At 43.9% G+C, this 20,000-nt stretch overlaps 1 protein-coding gene and 1 long non-coding RNA gene across 6 annotated transcripts in view; one reads left to right on the top strand and one right to left on the bottom strand.

Annotated features, from left to right (window-relative positions):
• The window catches only part of LOC147025206 (paralemmin-1-like), an 87,860-nt gene that overhangs the window by 19,699 nt on the left and 48,161 nt on the right, over positions 1-20,000 (top strand). Inside the window, exons 1-2 of one of the 5 annotated variants that reach the window (XM_085885922.1) lie at positions 5,568-5,651; positions 15,972-15,991. The exons of 2 other annotated variants lie outside the window; for them this stretch is intronic. Coding sequence is in view for 1 of the 3 variants with exons in the window: in XM_085885919.1 (XP_085742045.1) it covers positions 5,616-5,651 (36 nt within the window). In the remaining 2 variants the exon portion in view is untranslated. Of the gene's footprint in view, positions 1-5,458; positions 5,652-15,971; positions 15,992-20,000 lie in introns of those variants that run through there. 2 more of the 5 variants (XM_085885920.1, XM_085885919.1) reach the window with 2 other exon arrangements.
• Positions 424-5,267, bottom strand: LOC147025207 (uncharacterized). Its single transcript, XR_015058856.1, has 2 exons — positions 4,944-5,267; positions 424-1,677 (listed from the first exon to the last, which is right to left on the bottom strand). It is a non-coding gene; the product is annotated as an uncharacterized LOC147025207 (long non-coding RNA).

The following is a 20,000-nucleotide window of genomic DNA, read 5'->3' as shown; positions in this document are numbered from 1 at the left end:
ACCTTGGTATTCTCTACAGAGCCAAGAGCATTCTGAGCTATGTCAAGGTCATCATGGCATACATTTAAGACCTTGGTCTGAAGCATACCATAGTGTGGTTAACCCCTTCTGAGCTGGTCCAGCTGCTTCCATCTGCTACCTCGGGGGCAAGTGAGTACAAGACAAATAGTATTGCCAGGTGAACAGATATCACGAAAAAGTGCAAGCGACACTGGGAAAGACTCGCACACTCAAAGATGGCTGGCTGGCTTAAGGCCGAATTTGACACGAAACACTCCAAGCGGTGATGGGTGTTTCATAATTTAACAAGCAGGTTTTAATATACTTGATGTCTCTCTTTTAATGAATTACCCCTCCAGCGATACTCAATAAAACCAGAATGGTTTGCACAGGAAGGACGACAAGCAGACATACACACAGGACTTGTGGAAATATATAATTTAATCAGGGCACTAGAAAACAAATCCAACATCCTGACAAGAAGACGATGACTTAGGAATTATAGTACAATAACTTCAAAGACAGTTAAACTAAACGAATTCTCCCTGGGGTACCACACACAAGAATCGTACATACCAAAACCAGGTGAGAATTGAATCGCAGGCAGGTGAAGTCCCAGGTCGACTGTAGCAGCAGCAACTGGCCACCAGCCCTGTTCAGCAGCCATAATTAATGAAGACTGTCCAGAGAACTGAAAGCACACTTCTATCGATTCCCCCACCCAGGATGTACGGTGTTCATGCCAGCATTCCTTGGGATGCCAACCAACCATTCGCCATCCAAAGCATAGTGATATGGTCATTGTCTAACCAAACATGCCAATCCAAAACCAATCGGCATATTGGTGAAGCAACATGGTCCAACTCAACATCGCCAAAATTGTTGCAAATCAGGGGTGGCCATCTCCAAGGGCTTGAGCTTCTTCCTCCTCCCCAGTGTGCAAGGGGAGGAGGTTGGACAGGTGTGCAGGGGTATGGATGGTGGTACACTGACTCCCCACCCCCAATTTGACACAGGAGAATGATGGGATAAGGTAGCTTCACCTTTCTAGATACTAAAGTTTGCAAAAACCACACCAGCGGTGCACAAACAAACACGACGACATGTCTCTATCCATGCACCCTTAATATAGGGTTCAAAAGTCCTAAAACTACATTAACACAAATGGGGATCTAAAACTTCATTCTCCGAACTAACTCCCTCAACAAATGTAACAATATTATGACGGTCGTCGCATCTGGATCATGATGGCGAGTCTTTAAGAGACCCCAATCATGGCCTGTATCATGAACCTCGAGCTGGTTCCCAGGTCCAAAGCAGTGTTACCATTGCCAGTGAAATGCGAAAGATAAAGATTGGGATGAACTGAGCCCCTTCACACCTCGTGCTATCTCAATTGAGCTAGTGCCCCAAGGTAACTCTTTCACAAATGTCCATCCTTGTCAGAGTCCTTGCTCCACACTGATTCCGCTCTGCGTACTGCCGAACCACCGTGTCTCTCCATGCGCCTGGGAATAGTGATGTTTGCAGCGCAGGTTTTGGTGGGAATGCTTGGGCAAGGTGAAGGCTCCGAAGTGGTGCAAGAGCTCAAGGTCGGAGGCAAGAGGAGTGGGAATTGAAATGAGAGCAGAACTCAAAGGAAGCGCAAGGACTGAAGACTTCAAATTCCAGGAAGACCTGAGTTGGAGGCAAAAAACAAAAAGGATTTTTTTTTGGATACAATGTCAAGGCTCGTATGAGAGATAACATACAGAACATACAAGGGGAGCAGGAGACAAAGGGGGGGGGGAGAAGGGAAGGAAAAACAGTGTGGAACAGACATGAGGAGATCTGTGGAAGGGGAGAGGGATGGGACGGGGTACACGGGATAAACAAGATGGACACGACAGGAACTTTCAGGAACGAAAGCAGGGAATTTGAAGGAGGTGGGTTGAGGTGGATTAATGGGGGTAGAAAAGATTGTGGTTTTGGATGAGGGAAGATGAGAGGTGGTGGTGAACAGCTGTTTTGAAGACCTGGAGGGAAGAATGGGATTGAAGAGAGTGTGAGTGTTTATTCCAAAGGCAGGAAAACAGAGGAATGAAAGAGTGAAGGTGAGCAGTGATTTGTGATTTTGGTATTTTTACCAGAAGGGGGTTGCTGGCGGACCTCGAGCACCCTGCGGAAATATGGGGGGGGACATACCTCAGACAGAGCAGGGGGGCATGGTGAGGCCAGAGAGGAGACTGTAGAAGACAGATAGACCACCGACCTGCCTGCGGTAAGAGAGTGAGAGACCCAAAGACTCAGCCACTTCGCGAGAGATACCAATGATCCGAAATCTCTTGGTTTCCACAGTGTGGAGCCGAGAAAAGTGAGAGGTGGGTGCAGCAGCCCAGAGCGAAGAGCAGTATTCCATCAGGCTGCAGACAAAAGCTTTGTAAGTGGTCAGGAGCTCAGATGTACCAAGGCATTTATGATCATTGGTATCTCCCGAATGCTCCGAAATATGGTCAGGAGATCCGAAAGCTTTGTATGTGGTCAGGAGCTCAGGTGTTCAATAAGAAAGGCCCTGAATTTCACTCGGATTAAAAGAAGACAATAGACAGACCACCAGAAGAAGAAGCCTGCCAAACAGCCTGACCCACCTCGAGACGAAGCAGCAGACAAAGCCCGAAAAGACAGCCCACCGCTGCTGTGCGCTCCCCTCTTTATTTTGTGCTCCTCTCCCTGCTGTGCACCCCCCCCCCACCACTGTCATTGGAGGAATTCCAGCCCAGGGAGGACCCTCTTCCCCACCCATGATTGACTTATTCGTTACCCCACTGCCTGTTGAAATTTTGGGATTGGGACGTGGGGCACTGTCAGGAAATGTTTTGGGATGCCGTCACCTTTAATGATGATTGATGGATCATATGGGGTGGACATATCGACAGGATGAGCTGAAGCCTGTTCGAGTAGATTTCGTAGAAGTGCTGGAGAGAGAGGTCAAGGCATTATTCCTGCGCTGAGATGTAGCAGAGAAAAGGGTGGGAGTGTGTTTTGCGCTGTGAGATGCGGGAAATGGCTATACTGCAGTTAAGAATATAGAAGCGGAAAAGAGCATTTATTGGACACCAATGTACACACTCGCAACACACATCTGCTTACATGAGCACAGTCACTTACATACATGCATACATAGGGAGCATGCGCCACAGCGCATCACTGTGTCCACTTTCCACCGGTACTCCAGGGGCCTCCGTCTGGCCATCCCCCAGGCAGATGCCTGGCCCATCCGAATCTCTTTGGCATAGGGCATTCCAGGCACCCATATGAAGGGACTGCCTCAGGTTAACCTGAGGAGACTACCATCTGGTGGACAACACCTCGGCACCATTCCACCACACACTAAAAAGTGGTGTTTTGTGGTGGCCGGAGTGCAAATCCTGCTACCGACCTCCTCGGAAAGGTAACCCACTGCAGGAGGATGTCCGCAGACACAGTTGAGCACCAGATCTAGATGGCCATTGGCTCACAAATATCTCCTCCACCCTTTAACAGTTTTTTTGTTTGTTTGTTTTTTAGTCCTGATGGGTGTCCATATCCATACACCCTCCTCACCAGGAGGACCTAGTGGGGAGATGGTTTAGTTGCCAACACTCGATCATGAAGAGGTTATCACTGAACGAAATAACTAGTTGTACTGAGAGTGGAGTGGCTCTCTTACCCCCGAGAATCCAAAACAGTAACACTATTAATGGCAGCTGCTTACCAAGTCCCTGTATCTGCTTATAACCCACTGCAGGCAGGTAGATAGACTGTTCTGTCGGCTCACTTGAGGCCTTGCTCTACCTACCATCCCTCTCGTGGGGCCATTCGTGTTCTTCCTGTATCCCACACCTAATTACCTCCACCATTAACCTGAACTGAACGTTTACCTCCATCCCTTCATCATTCCTCAGTTCTCTCATCTGTGGACCTGACCCACCAAGTCTGTTGTTTCACGCCCTTCTCTCCAGTCTTTAAGACTGTCGTCCATGTGCATCATTACCTCGTGCTTTCTCCTATATTCACCCCCAATGTCTTCTACCCTTGCTGACCCCCATCCCCACTTTCTATTTCTCTCCTGTTAATGGCTCTTCTTACTATTGCGTGGAAATCGCAAAATATTCGATCTGTTCACCAATTTATAAGGAATGTGAACCTGGTTCAGAAAGTCATGATCAGAGACAAGTAAATGTTTCTTCTTTCTTCTTCTCCACTTCAATTCCTTCAATGTGTCCTTTACTTTTTTTGTCGATTTATTCTCCTTTTACTCGGTCTCAGTCTATAAGCCTCCGTCGTATAAACTCCTCTGAGCTTGGAGTCTTGAATAAAAAGTTACTACTTTTCAAACTTTCTGTCGAAGTTCCATTTAGAAATCAGTCTTGTACCTAAGTCTGTAATTTCGTACATCTACTCATTGTACTTACAAAACCACCCACTACTACCCCCCCCTCCTCCACTCCCCACACGACAACACCCCAGACCACAAGATTGTTTCACCAAGTTCACTATTTCCATGCCATGATCTTTTCCTAAATCTACCCTTTCAACGAGTGCCTTAAACTGTTAATCGTGTAGTTTGTAACAATACTGCTGGGTATTGCATACCCTGGGCCAAGTCATGATGCAAGTCAGACAGCCCCCCCCCCCACACACACACACACACCCCGAAATGTCATTATCACCTTGATTTTCCACCTTGATGTAACCAGCACGCAAAACAACCAAACTACGACAGTGAAACGATCACCAAGACATTCCCATTTGAACCCAAGACACGAAGGGTCTAAAATATAATTGGGGAAAGATAGCAGCTCGCAAACCACTCGAGAAAGGGAGAGTGTGGGGGTGGCAGGAATGAGAATAGGAGGGGTGGGGTTGAGATGACATCGGAGTAAAAAGGGGGAGGGCTCAAAATTCGACCCAAATTTGCATACGTAAAAAATAGATGCTGTTTTCCAAGACCGGTTGTTGATTTGAGCTTCTTTTTTTTGGTGGTTGTCGAGCCTTGCTTGGTCCATGGAAGGTGTTGTAGGTTAAGATTTGATGCCGTCCTGGTGCAGCGCCACAAGAGGCCCTGCATGATCTGAGAGGACATTTTCCTCTCTCTGACCTTGCCTTGCTCATGCCTCCGCTTTCCCTCCTATCACCCTCACCACACATTCTATCAGCCCTTCATTCAGCCCGCCCCCTATTTCGACCACGCCCCTGGCGGGCCGCTTTCCGCTTTCCTCCATGCCCCATATTTAGACCACGCCCCCTATTTCGACCACGCCCCTATTTCGACCACGCCCCTGGCGGGCCGCTTTCCGCTTTCCTCCATGCCCCATATTTAGACCACGCCCCCTATTTCGACCACGCCCCTATTTCGACCACGCCCCTGGCGGGCCGCTTTCCGCTTTCCTCCATGCCCCATATTTAGACCACGCCCCATATTTAGACCACGCCCCCTATTTCGACCACGCCCCTGACAGGCCCCTTTCCTCCACGCCCCTAGCCCACCCATCCATTCTTCCTCTGCAGTTGGACAGACAGGTTTACAAAGGTGAGCGAATGGAAGCGACGATACTTGTGGCTCAAGTTGTGCTTTACGATATTGTGTTGTTGCAATGGATGACACGTTGGCGATGAACACGCGAGTACAGGTAATATCTACCTAGAATGATCCGCGTGCTACGTGATCCTAATGTACATGTATCGCTCCAAGTATGATGTGGAGTACTTTTTCAAATCTACGTGCTGACGCATTATTGGTGACCACATGACTGTAAGGAATGGATTTAATAAGAACTTAATGAAACGAAGTAATTTTATTTATTTATTTATTTATTTATTTATTTATTTGTTTATTTATTTATTTTAGCCAATTATTTTTGATAACCATCTGAGCTCTCCTTTTGGAGATCCATGTGTTTGGTCTCAAAGGATTCGCCATTCGAGGGTGGTTACCTGGTCTGGACTAGACATTGTGCCAGGTGCAGTGACTGTCGATCTAGAAATGGTCTGCGGTGTATAATTCCTTCCAGTCGAGAGATTTGTGGTGTCCGGCATATTAAGGATGCACCAAGACCCGCTCGAAACCCCCCTTACGATCGAGGTCGAGATAGATGTTCCGTAGTTCTCAATTCCACGATCTTCGACATTCCATTTGTTCCATCCTTTGGGATCTTCGAGAGATGTATGCACTTGGTCACCAAGGTCCTCGCTCCATCAATGCGGATGGGTCATCAGTCGATGCCGCAGTGAAATATTTGATCAGGGTCACATTGAACATAACAATGATCTCATCATGAGCTAAGCACAGATATTATAGTAGTTGCATAGCTGGTGTTAAGTGTTAGATTCCTTGGGTTGGTGGTACTGCTGGCATGAGCTGGGTGCTTCATGTTTCAAATTCCATGACAGGAGGACATTTCATTTTGCTGACATGCTTGGATCCAAGTGATTCTCTGATGGCCCTCACTGAATCATAGGAGACAAAAGTTAATGTGTAATAAAGTTTCTTTGTCATCTCCTTGATGAGTTTCCAAGATTTGAAATCTGGACACTTACTTGGATAAATAATCAACTTGGTTGTGGAAAAGCAATTCCTTTTGTGTGTGCAGGACTCGTCTGCACGCTGTCAGCATGCCAGCCGGCTTTGCATTGCGTAAATATAATGTTATTAATGATTACATTATACATCCAAACAAATGCTACATCTTGGAGTCATTCCAACCCTTTGATCTATCTGTGGGTTTAATACCCTAACATCTAGTCCCTGTGTTTCTATGGCGATCAGTCGGCGCCTCTGTGTCTCAATATCCCCCCTTTCACCTCATTCACCCTCCCTCTGCACGACTTTACTCCCCATATCCTTGTCTCCAACACATTCTCCGAAGTATCTCCCCACATCCTCTCCCACAACCTCTCCCTTGAAGTACACGAGAGCGGAAGGAAGATTGTGGCACCAACAGCCGAGCAAAATCCAAGAGGACCTCCATCCAAGATGCAATTTGGACAATCAAGAATGATGACACAAGCTCTTATAATCGAGTCATCTTGGACGGGATGTAGTAGTGTTGAGTGCTCGATGTTACATAGGTTTTCAGTGTTGGATGGGTACTCAATGTTAGCTGGGTCCTCAGTGTTGGCTAGGTTACCAGTGTTAGCTGGGTCCTCGGTGTTAGCTTGGTTACCAGTGTTAGCTTGGTTACCAGTGTTTGCTGGGTCCTTGATGGTAGCTCGGTTATCTGTGTTAGTTGGGTGCTCGATGGTAGCTAGGTTATCAGTATTAGCTGGGTCCTTGATGGCAGTTGGGTGCTCGATGGTAGCTAGGTTGTCAGTGTAAGCTGGGTCCTCGATGGCAGCTCGGTTATCAGTGTAAGCTGGGTCCTTGATGGTAGCTCGGTTATCAGCGTAAGCTGGGTCCTCAATGGTAGCTTGGTTATCAGTGTAAGCTGGGTCCTTGATGGTAGCTAGGTTATCAGCGTAAGCTGGGTCCTCAATGGTAGCTTGGTTATCAGTGTAAGCTGGGTCCTTGATGGTAGCTAGATTATCAGCGTAAGCTGGGTCCTCAATGGTAGCTAGATTATCAGTGTAAGCTGGGTCCTCAATGGTAGCTTGGTTATCAGTGTTTGGGGCTTGGTGTTAGCTGGGTTACCCATGTTAGCTGGGTCCTTGATGGTAGCTAGGTTATCAGTGTTAGTTGGGTGCTGGATGGTAGCTAGGTTATCAGTGTTAGCTGGGTCCTTGATGGTAGTTGGGTGCTCGATGGTAGCTAGGTTATCAGTGTAAGCTGGGTCCTCGATGGTAGCTTGGTTATCAGTGTTTTTGGGGGGGCTTGGTGTTAGCTTGGTTACCTGTGTTAGCTGGGTCCTCAGTGTTATTTGGGTTACCTGTGTTAGCTGGCTTCTCTGCGTTAGCTGGGAATTTATTGTGAGTTGGGTGCTCGGTGCGAGTGAGTTGGGTGCTCGGTGCGAGTGAGTTGGGTGCTCGGTGCGAGTGAGTTGGGTGCTCGGTGCGAGTGAGTTGGGTGCTCGGTGCGAGTGAGTTGGGTGCTCGGTGTGAGTGAGTTGAGTGCTCGGTGCGAGTGAGTTGAGTGCTCGGTGCGAGTGAGTTGGGTGCTCGGTGCGAGTGAGTTGGGTGCTCGGTGCGAGTGAGTTGGGTGCTCGGTGCGAGTGAGTTGGGTGCTCGGTGCGAGTGAGTTGGGTGCTCGGTGCGAGTGAGTTGGGTGCTCGGTGCGAGTGAGTTGGGTGCTCGGTGCGAGTGAGTTGGGTGCTCGGTGCGAGTGAGTTGGGTGCTCGGTGCGAGTGAGTTGGGTGCTCGGTGCGAGTGAGTTGGGTGCTCAGTGCGAGTGAGTTGGGTGCTCGGTGTGAGCTCAATGCTGAAACAAGCACGAGTCGAATAAACTTGTCATTTTGTGTCTTATAAACATAACTACAATGCAAGTTGAAGATCAACAAATAAAAAGGCAACCAGTCTTTTTTGTGACTTTTGATCCAGCTCAGTAATGTTTATTGCAGCAACAGTAGAATGAGTTGATAACTTTATCAACTTGATGAATATGTGACCTTAAACCCGAATGTGTAAGATTTTGCATCGACAATCTTTCCAGCTTTTCAGCGATTTCATGTGCTCGACCTTTTCCACAGTGCTTATTACTGAAGACCTAATGTTGTCTTATGGTTGGATCAGTGCTTCTGGGTGCTGTGCTGTACAGTGACATGGATCTTGAGTTCAAGACACAGACTCAAATCAGACTTTTTCCTGAAACTCACACTCAGAACCTTGTGACTCAACATTTGAATAAAGGTCCTCAGTGAGGTGTTTGCTTAACAGTTAGGATGGCTGGCTTAAGATCTTAGGATCTTGAGTTTGAGCCATCATTGAATTATCACCAGGTGGGGTCAACTTGTCCTGTCATCCTTCTGAGGTCGGCAAAATGAGTAACAGTTTAATGGTAATTGAGGACTCTGCATCAGCGGAAAATGATGCAGCCAGCAGCCATAGGCTGCACACAGTAACTACTTAATTAAGGTCCTCGTCAAGTCAAATTATTTTATCATTCCTGAAACCTGCGTATGGAATCTCCCCACGTCCCATGATGTTATTTCTCATTAGGGTTTACAATATCAGCTTGTATTATGATCACGTGGCTCCAAGGTGTACTGTTGAATGTTTGTTATTCCGTTTCGTGGCTCATCCATCTCAAGTAGTGCGTCATGCACTCAAAATAAGGTTTATGCTATATTTATTTAACATACTGCCTTGAGAAAGGAGACACGTTGCAGAGGGAGGGGTTGAAGATAAGTCCTTGCAGGACACCAAAGGGGATATTCTGTCCTACTATCTCAATTGCCCCAATTAATCCCAACCTCCAGTGGAGTCCATGGATGAGAATTATTTTTGGTCCAAGTCTTTCACAAACTGGCTCGACAGGCTTGATTTGATGGTCGACTTGAGTTTATTTTTGGTGGAATTTGTAATTGGTTCAGAACCAGCAAGAACTCCTCTATTCTTCACAAAGACATTGTGTGAACTTTAATACAAGCGGAAGGGACGCCAAACTTACCGATTATTCGAGGGACGACACACTTTGTGATGCCCTGTATTTGAGAGACTGCACACGCCCTGTCTGAGAACTACTCATCTGAGTTTGTCTTCTGGTCAAGAATCAATCCAGACCAGACAACTCAAAGGCAAGTGTGCTACCTCTGCACCATCAGACTATGGAATATTAGATACATCTTCATCTTCAGCAAATTTTGTGGTGCTACAGATACACCATACGACATACATAATAGATTTTCGAATATCGATTAGATGCATTATTAGGAATTGAACCCAAATTCTGGTTGGATCACCATTTACCTCGATCGTAGCCTCGTCGTAACATGAAATTGACTCCGCAAGTTGCTTTGAGTTGTCTTCCGTCGTGTTGTTGCATACATTCATGGCTAATGTTACGAGTTGTTTGTGTCAATAAAAATGTGACTGCACAACGATTTGTGAACATATTACACCACAACTGGGTTGATATGTCCTGATTGTGCCAGACATTCGTTTTGAGATGACACATCTAAAATACAAGCAGTACACCTGTCTGTGCAGAGCTGAATGCCACCTTATGTTATGCTGAAGACAATTTTGTGTCTGCCTTGATGTCCTCTCATCATCCCCTTTTTGACTCACCAATCTCTGCTGAGCTTCTCTGTTTTGTGCTCTCAATGCATTTGAATCAGTCACAGACAAACTTGCTCTTCTTGCCTTATTGTCTCGGTTTCTTCTTAATCCTGCTTCTTTTTGCTCCTCTGTCTCAACAAGTTGAAGCAGGAGCAAAAACTTTTTTTTTAAAGTCCTTTTCTCATTCGAAATGCAGCTTCTGATTAATTTGGTCTTTTCCATGGATAAATGGCCTGAAGAAAAAAAAATAGATTTTTTTTTATCTGAAAAAGACTTTTAAAAAAAGAAATTATGTTTATTAGTGAGTGAATCGACGATAAAATGTGTTTTCAATTGGGATTGTATGTTACAGTTGCCAACGATGGGGCGAACGACGCTTAAAATCGTGTTGGCATGGCGTGCAGTCCATGTCATGAGAAAAAAATTAAAAAGTGCTGCGATAGCATTTGATTTAAAGATGACACGAAACTTTTAGCACCTGCACCCACTTGCATGCCAGGAAACCATCTATCCGTCACGTTCTCATATATCCAAGTGAAATTTTTGATCAAGCAGTCAATTTAGAATGAACGAAATTGGGGACAACAGACAACATGTATTATGATAGATAGATAGATGTATGCAGGCCAGACCAGTGCCGGAGAACCCCAAATGGGAGATGAATCAAGAGGAACTGAAACGAATACAATGATAACTGGAGAGTTCATGAAACTCCTTCCACTGCACGGTCTAAAGAAAATGGACATGGGAAGAGTCTTTTCACTTCTCCCTTTGCATTTCCAAACACAATCTACTCCACTGATCAAAAGTTTTAGAACACCCCAATTTTTCCAGTTTTTACTGAAATTTAAACAGTTTAATGTTTCAATGTACTCTGGAATTAAAGCATAGAATAAATAAAATAAATAATTGCAGATAAAAAAAAGAAATCATGGAATCGTTTTGTTGAATAATATTTAATCTAAATTTTTGACTCATCAAAGTAGCCACCTTTTGCAGATATAACAGCCGAACATACTCGTGGCATTCTTTCTACAATGGAAATCAAATATTGTTCGGAAAGTTCTTCCCAACACTGTTGCAGAAGTTCCCACAAATGTGTTGCACTTGTTGGTTGCTTTGCTTTCACCATTCTGTCCAGCTCGATGGGGTCTAAGTCTGGAGACTGTGTGGCCATTCCATGATTTGAAGACTACCGTCTTGTTCTTTTCTTCTCAGCTAGTTCTGACATAGCCTAGAGGTATGTTTTGGGTCATTATCTTACTGTAGGTTGAACCCCTGACCAACAAGGCAGAGACCAGAGGTTATTGCATGGCACTACAAAATGCTGTGGTCGCCCTTTTGGTTCAGGGTGCCAGTCACTCTGTGCAAGTCGCCAACTCTGGATCCAGCAAAAGATCCCCCGATCATAACGCTTCCTCCTCTATGTTTGACAGTTGGTGTCACACACTGAGGAACCATCCTTTCGCCTACTCGACGACGTACAAAAACCCTGCGTGATGAACCGAAGATTTCAAATTTTGATTCATCGGTCCATAAGACCTTCTTCCAGTTTTCAGTAGTCCACTGGTGGTGCTTCCCGGCCCAGGCAAGCCTCTTTTTCTTATTTTGCCATCTTAGCAATGGCTTTCTTACTGCCACTCGACCTGTCAAACCTGCAGCTCGAAGTCTTCTCTTCACAGTTGAAGCTGAGACTTCCTTACTTCGACCAGTGTAAAGCTGTGCTTGAAGCTGCTGTCCTGTGAGCTGCCGATCACACAAGCTGTTGACTCTCAGAAACTTGTCTTCTGATTGTGTTGTGGCTTTGGTTCTGCCAGACCTCTTCTTGTCAGAGTTTCCTCCAGTTTCCACGTGCCTTTTGATGGTGTAGGAAACTGCACTCACTGACACCTTGGCTTACTTTTCAATTTCTCTAAAGGAGAGACCTCCACTTTTAAGGGTTATAATGGTCTGTCTGTCTTCCTTTGTTAATTGTCTTTTTCTCGCCATTATGATAGCAATATACTACTTCCTGCAGTGCAATTTTGTCCAAATAATGCTTCAGGGGGTGAAGCAACACAGTCTGTTCTAACACTGCTTTTATCCAGACAGAGGGTTTGTAACTGAGCAACAAAAGTTGGGACACCTGTAGGAATTGTTTGCATCAACTTTCAAGGCTTAATTTACCTCCATTGCTGCAGAACAGCTGCAGTTGCTAACCCATTACTTGTTCCCTGAAAAGGGCCTTTTTTAACAACTCTGAAATTTACATTATTTTTCAGCTTTTTGGTAACCTAAACTGTTTGTTTTTTTTAACCTCCGGCAGTTTACCGCTTAGCTTTGTACCATTTCAGGTTATTCACTGGACTTGAACTGCTTAAATTTCAGTAACAACTGGAAAAATGGGGGTGTTCTAAAACTTTAGACCGGTAGAGTATATTACCTTTGTTCTGGAACTTTGATTAACAAGAGTGATGGCAACCATACAAGGCCGATGGGTAAAACGGAACAATCCAGAGCTGAACCCTTTGATCAATGCTTGTCGGAGAAACTCATGATTTTGGAATGATCCTTGAGAAAAATATGCACTAAACAAACATAATTTGGACACCGTTAGCTCTGTGGTTGCAGGGCTACACACCACCATTTTCCTCTGAATCTCGCTGTTACTCTGCCCTTATGGCATGTGGCAAATTTGAATTGTCAAGGTAGCATAAAATTTTGCTCAAGTACTGCTGAACTGAAGGATTTTGGAAGTGCAAACAAGGTGATTTGTGTTCCACAGTGTTCAAATATATAGTTCAATTGAAATGAAATAAAAGTTTTAAAGGCTGTAGAAAACGACAACAAAAACCATTTAATCAGAAGTTTATCACAGTTGATGCACCCTCTTTTACATCATGTTATTTAACACACTAAAGTAGTTATTCATGCCTGATGTTTGTATCCAAGTTATGAGCTCCCTAAAACAGTAAGTTTCCAGTTTGGAATGATTTTTAAATTTTATTTGACAGACAGACAGAAAGACTGAAGCAATTGCTCGACCGCATGTGTGAATGTGCATTCAAGCTGAGACTCTGTACAATTTGCCAAATTCAAAGGCAAAGTATGGTTATTCTGATTCACATTCTGATTCGTGTTCAACAGTATTTAAAATATATCATTCAACTGAAATTAAGTAGTTTCTCCATCATCAACTGATAGACTGACAGACAGACAGAGTGAACCCATGGGTGAAACTCCATGTGTGTACGGAAATCTGTATTTTTGTAATGAAATGTATGGAGGTTTCCGTATTTTTGTTGGCAGAAAATCATGTGATTGTAGGTAATTGAGGTGCTATTCAGATAATGCCGATTAATTTCTTAACCAATTTCGTCCATATGGGGTGCAATGCAAACGCATCACGACCAAGAATTGTTAATTCCGTTTCTCCCTTTTTAGAGAACATTGTCAATTTTAACCTTCCCTGTTTATTTGCCATTAAAGCCACACCACAATGGCTTCTCATGCTAAGTCTGAAATAGTCGGTCAACGCACCAAATATATTCTTTCAGAATAAAAGTTTGTTGTAAGAAGGCACAGGACAACAAAAATGGAGAATTCCAGGACAAGAGATAGACGGGCGAGAAATAAATAAAAAAGTACACTTTTTTTCCCGATATAACGAAAACCCACTTAAAATAGGAAATATAATACAATAAAAAATGGCCATGAGTGCACAACAGAGGGTGCCAGGTGAAGTATTTTGGGCAGACATTATGGTGTTAACGAGTCCAGGATTCACCAAGTAAAAAAAATGAGCAGAAAACACAAGGAGGTCGTGAATGTTGTGGTTTACATTGTAGTGAGGGTGATTCAGGGAAACCACTGCATTACATGACATGTGAGTTTATAGTGGTAGTGAATGCTCTGGTTCTGCTCGTCCAGGGTGATTCCGATAAACCGCTCCAGTACAAGACGGGTGACACTCCGATTGAATTACCCTTGGCAGCTTGAAGTGGATTTAGCCATGTGCACTGCTTGCGGCGCAAGCTCATTCAATCTAACGTGCGGGAGGAACTATTTATTTATGAAAAAAAAACACTCAAATTGTATTTTAATTTTAATAAATAATGACTACCAGGGAATGCAAAGAACAAAGAAGGAAGGGAATCATTTCGGAGATGTGTATGGAAAGAATAAGATTGATAGACAATGACAAAGCATAGTATACACAGAATCCGGAGCTTACAACTTGTTTTCCAGCATCTTGAGACATGCTCAGAAATTATCAAAAGAGGGCGTACAAATGCTTAGACATTTGTGTAATATGTCTTCGGACATGATCTTTTATGTTGCTTCAGTGATTTCTTTCAAAAAATGATCAGCCTGGGCTGTTAACTTCCAAGCACTGAATTTTGTTGTTTTTTTTCATGCTCGCTGGGTTTTGAATTGCATTCACAATCAATCGCAAATCTAGTTCTCAACTCAATAGGCGTCAACTTAATTAATTGAGAAATTTGATGCATAACATGGACGATCACTGTATTTATAGCATCAAACACCCTGAAGCTTTGACATGGTCATTGAATCACCTGATGCTGATAAATTTGTACTGCGTCCAACATATCCATCCTGAATAATTGACTCAACCGCATTTGAACCGATTTTCAAGTGCTTGATGAGCATTAAATGCTTTCTTCCGAAGAAATGCTACGTTGATGAATCGTGATGTCTCTGATTCACAATTTGATGGCATTTCACTTGCTCGGCAATGGATCAAGTGTCAAGGACTGCCTGTCTTTCACCCCACAGGAAGGTTGGTAACTTTGCAATTATTTTAATGTCTATTCAGGCCAATAACTCCACCTGCCAACTCTTCCCTTTACCAAACGACAGCTCCCCTACATAAATCCAGCTTGCACATAATCTTCCAGAAAATTACACCGAGTTACCCTCCACTAGTCTGTGCTTGATGCTCACTTTCATTACTTCATCTTAACTTTATAAAACTGGCTCCCTGTGTCTGTTGTCATATGATATTCCACTTCGCAGATTGTCATGAAATTTTGTGGATGTGTTTGGCATCACGAGAGGACAAATCGATTAGATTTTGGGAGCGATCGGATCAAAGGTTAAGGTCAAGGTCACAAAAAGGTCAAAATCGTTTTTTCGCGAATAAATTGTCAATTTTGTTTTGATTTACAGCAAATTAACTCCAAAATGTTCAAAATTAAATTCCCCATCCTCTAATATGACACATGGTATAGTACTTTTGTCACCCAAGGCAGCAGTTGGGGGTCAAAGGTCAAGGGGGTCACACAAATTCACATTTATATCGGAAAGCGTTGTGGACAACTTAACGCAAAAAAAACAAAATGCAGAGAGGCTTTAATTGTTTTGGCTTTGTTTGGCATCATGAAAGGACAAATCCATTAGATTTTGGGAGCGATCGGATCAAAGGTCAAGGTCACAAAAAGGTCAACATCGTTTTTTCATGAGGAAAACGGTTAATATGTTTCTGATTTACATCAAATTAACTCCAAATTGTTCAGTGTTCAATTCCCCATCTTCTGAAATGACACAAGGTATAGTACTATTGTCACCCAAGGTAGCAGTTGTGGGTCAAATGTCATGGGGGTCACGAAATGCATATTTGTATTGAGATGCGTTGTGGACAACTTAATACAAAGGTAACTCGTGGCTGCGGCGAAGGTATGCGCTCTACGAGTGCCCGTTGTAGTTTATTTATATTTTCATTTATGGATGTTGTCCAACATTTCTGTGATTTTTTTTTCCCATGTACCGGCTTTGATGTCCATCGGCACGCAAAACTTCAGCTTTCTCCATCACCCAGAAGGTACCAATCTTTAATATCAGTCAGTGAGTCAGTCAGTCGTTAGAAAGAGTTTTATATGTATTCGATATATAATATAGATGACTGGATTTATTTTTACCACACGTGATATGAATACAAGTATCTACCTTAATACAAAGATGAACTGTTATCATTTTGAGTTCAGAAGATCAAAGGTTAAAGGGCACGTAATGTAATAATTGGTTCACGAGCAAGTGACCACTATATTCGTTTTGGATGTGTGTGTGTGTGTGTGTGTGTGTGTGTGTGTGTGTGTGTGTGTGTGTGTGTGTGTGTGTGTGTGTGTGTGTGTGTGTGTGTGTGTGTGTGTGTGTGTGTGTGTGTGTGTGTGTGTGTGTGTGTGTGTCTGTTCCAAGCATAGCTCCATGGGTTTTGATCCGATCTTGATAAAATTAGGTTGCAAGGTTTATATCATGATCTAGTTGTGTTTCCCATTATGGGCAGAGCCACGCCCAAAAAATGTGTTTTTAGGGGGTAGCTGGTTTCAAGTTACATCTTCTCCGAGAGGGTTTGTCGAATCTGGCAGAGGTTTCGGTATTTGGTTAGCCCATTGGCACCTGCATAGCCCCACGGAGCTCGATTTTTTTTTTTTCGTCCCAAGGTCAAGGTCACAAGGTCACGAACTTAGAAAATGTCAAAAAAATCAATAAATTGGGCATCGAGCTCCTAGGGTTTTCAACTGTTTCGAATGAAAGTTGGTATGCAATTAGTGCTCTTCAAGTACTACAACTTTCATCATTTACGTTTTTCCCGATTCCCACCAGTTCGCCCGTGGCGTCCCCTCGTGAACCATCGCAGTCTTCAGACTTGTCTTATTCTTTTTGTTTTTTAACCACAACTTGTGACCACTGAAGGGATTTCATCCATCAACTTGGCACAAATATGAACTATGATGAACAAGCGATGATATTTTTGGTTTCATAAGTGAAAGGTCATGTGCATCTTGACAATCATTTGCTGACCATAACTCCAGTTAGAAGCATCTGATGTCTGTCTTTCTCTCTCTGTCTCTGTCTCTGTCTCTGTCTCTGTCTCTCTCTCCCTCTCTCTCCTCTCTCCTCTCTCCTCTCTCCTCTCTCCTCTCTCCTCTCTCCTCTCTCCTCTCTCCTCTCTCCTCTCTCCTCTCTCCTCTCTCCTCTCTCCTCTCTTCTCTCTTCTCTCTTCTCTCTCTCCCCTCTCTCTCTCCCTCTGTCTCTCTCATGACCTTGAATTAAGATCAAACGTAACTGGGTTGAAATCGAACATGTGGAGGCATATTCATTGACGTATTTACATTGAATTCTAGTTTCTAGTTGAAGTCTTTGGTATGACTCAGCCAGGGTTCAACCGCTGACCTCCCAGACTCAGAGCAGACGCTCTACCCATGAAGCCACCGAGTTTTCTCGATCTCTTCTCCTCTGCCCTCTGTCAGTTTGTTGACCTGTCATATTCTGTTGTTTCACCATCTTTTGAGGAATAATAATAGTTCAACAAGTATCTTCATTCCGAAGTTCAAAACAACATTTTTGATTGCACTTCTAAAAAGCACACAGTTTCCTTTGGTTTAATCTGCATATTTACTTATCGTTCTGAGAGTCAGCCTGGCGTTCGCTTCGTGGTTATGGTGGTGGCTTGGGATCCTAGGATCCTGAGTTTGAGCCTTGTGTGCCGCTGAATTAACACCAGGGGGTTGACTCAGCCCGTCATCCTTCTGAGGTTGGCGAAATGAGCACCAGTGTACTGGTAATAGGGGCACTGCATCAGCAGCATAACCGAACCCCTAACCAATGATGCAACCAGCAGCCAAAAAGGCAGCACACGAAGGGAATTCTGAGTCTAATTCATTTCTATTTAGTACAGATAAAACAGAAATTCACAAAAGTTTACTTTTGGCTTATCTTTGACCTCTATGATGAGTTAATCTGTGCCGAAAATGCCTCATTTATATCTCCACTCTTCCTAAGATAGGACTGTGCTGCAAAAACAGTTTTTCAGAAATAATTATAACTCCAAAGTTACCACTACAATTACCTTTGGGGGGGGAAAACAAGACATTCCGGATAGATCGACGGATGATGAAGGATAGAAAGGATGTTCTCGGATGAGAACCAATTTGGCTTTACGAGTCGGTCGACGACAGATGCAATCTTCATAGTGAAGCAGATTCAAGAGAAGTGCTTCGCAAAGAAGAAGTTATAACATGTCTTTGTAGATCTTGAGAAGGCACATAATGGAGTATCTAGGGTAGTTGTGCAATGGGAATTTCGGAGATGGGGAGTAACAGAGGATTTGTTGAGAGTCGTGACGTCAATGTATAATCGGACAAGAACATCAGTAAAAACTAGTCGAGGATGTACAGGAGTAATTTGAAGTGAAAGTAGGATCATGGTTGAAGTAGTTTACATCAGGGATCAATGTTGATCCCCTTGTTTTTTGTATTGGTTCTAGAACTCAGGAAAGAGGTGGGAGTAGGATTCCCATGGTAACTATTATACGCAGATGACATGGTCTTTACAGCAAAACAGAATTAGAAGTATATTTTCGAAAGAAGCAATGTAGTGTTAGGGATTGAGCGTGAATCTCGAGAAGATGAAACAGATTATTACTGGCGAAGAAGGAGAGTGGGAAATGCCCTGTGTGACTTGTAGTAAACGAGTAGGGTCAAAGTCTATTCTGTGTATGTCTTGCAAAAGGTGGGGTGTCATCGGAACCGCAGTGGAGTTTGGGGATCATGGCTGGTAGTTTATGAATTGAGTTCTCAACCCTTTCCTTTCTCTATCCACCATATTCTCCACCCCCCCCCCCTCTTCCATCTACAGCCGACTTCTTAGAACAAGTGAGTTTTCACTTTAAAATATCGAAGTTCCTCTCCTCCTTCACACCTCGTCTGCGAAGGTGTCCACCAATGGCATTGAGTATTCTCCTTAACTGGATAATAGATTTCCTGTAACCAGCATGATGCCTTGGGTGAAATTGTTATGCCTGCCTTTCTTTTGAAAGCCAGTATACTTCAAGAAAGTGATCTGGAGTATCTCCTATTTCTGTTTTATAACGATGACTTTTCCACCTCCTTTCAAAATCCTTAATTCCCATTTTGTAGATCATTGAATGCTTTGTCTGACAGTTCCTCACTCCCATGACAGGCAGGCTCCACATGCTTTAGCTGCTGATCTGGAGAGGATTAGACATTGGCCAACTTCCTGAAACATGCAATCCATTGTTCGAAGGTCTATTATTGGAGTTCTATCTCTCCACAAAGGTTGCTTGGCTAATACTTCAATCTACCTCTGACCTCGATATCATAAGGTGTAGCTCCTGGGAGCTCCTTGACCTTACGCTCTTCCATCGTCTATCTTGGGCCAATCATATTTCACTGCTGGCCTCTCAAATGGGTAGACTGTGTCTGTACAGGGCGAACATGTCCTTTGGATGTAACCCGCTACTAACATCGTGCAAAGTGTTGATCTGTAGTGTAATGGAATGTGGATATGTGGGTGGTTTTGTTCCTGATAATCTTGCTCACTGATGGTAGATAATTACAATGGTGAGAAATGTTTGAGGATCTGCAGGCCTCTCTTACATTGGCTAATGTCGGTGTTCATGAGTCCACCATCAGGAAAACACTGAACAACAATGGTGTGTATGAGAGGACAGCAAGGAGGAAACCACTGCTTTCCAAGAAGAACATTGCTGCTGGTCTCAAGTTTTCCAAAGACCACCTGGATGTTCGAGAAGGTTATTGCAAGAATGTTCTGTGGACAGACGAGTCGAAAGTGGAACTTTTTGGTTTAAATGAGAAACGTTATGTTTGGCAAAAACCAAACACTGCAATCCAACATCAGAACCTCATCCCAACCGTTAAGCATGGTGGTGAGAGTATCATGGTTTGGGGCTGCTTTGCTACCTCAGGACCCAGACGGCTTGCCATCATTGACGGAACCATGAATTCTGGATTGTACCAGCAAGTTCTATAGGAGAATGTCAGGGCATCCGTTCGTGAGCTGAAGCTGAA

The sequence above is a fragment of the Eptatretus burgeri genome, chromosome 6 (assembly GCF_056783735.1).
Source record: "Eptatretus burgeri isolate ZD-2024b chromosome 6, Ebu_testis_v1, whole genome shotgun sequence".
Classification (NCBI taxonomy): Eukaryota; Metazoa; Chordata; class Myxini; order Myxiniformes; family Myxinidae; genus Eptatretus; species Eptatretus burgeri.
This window is presented reverse-complemented; position numbering and strand designations above follow the sequence as displayed.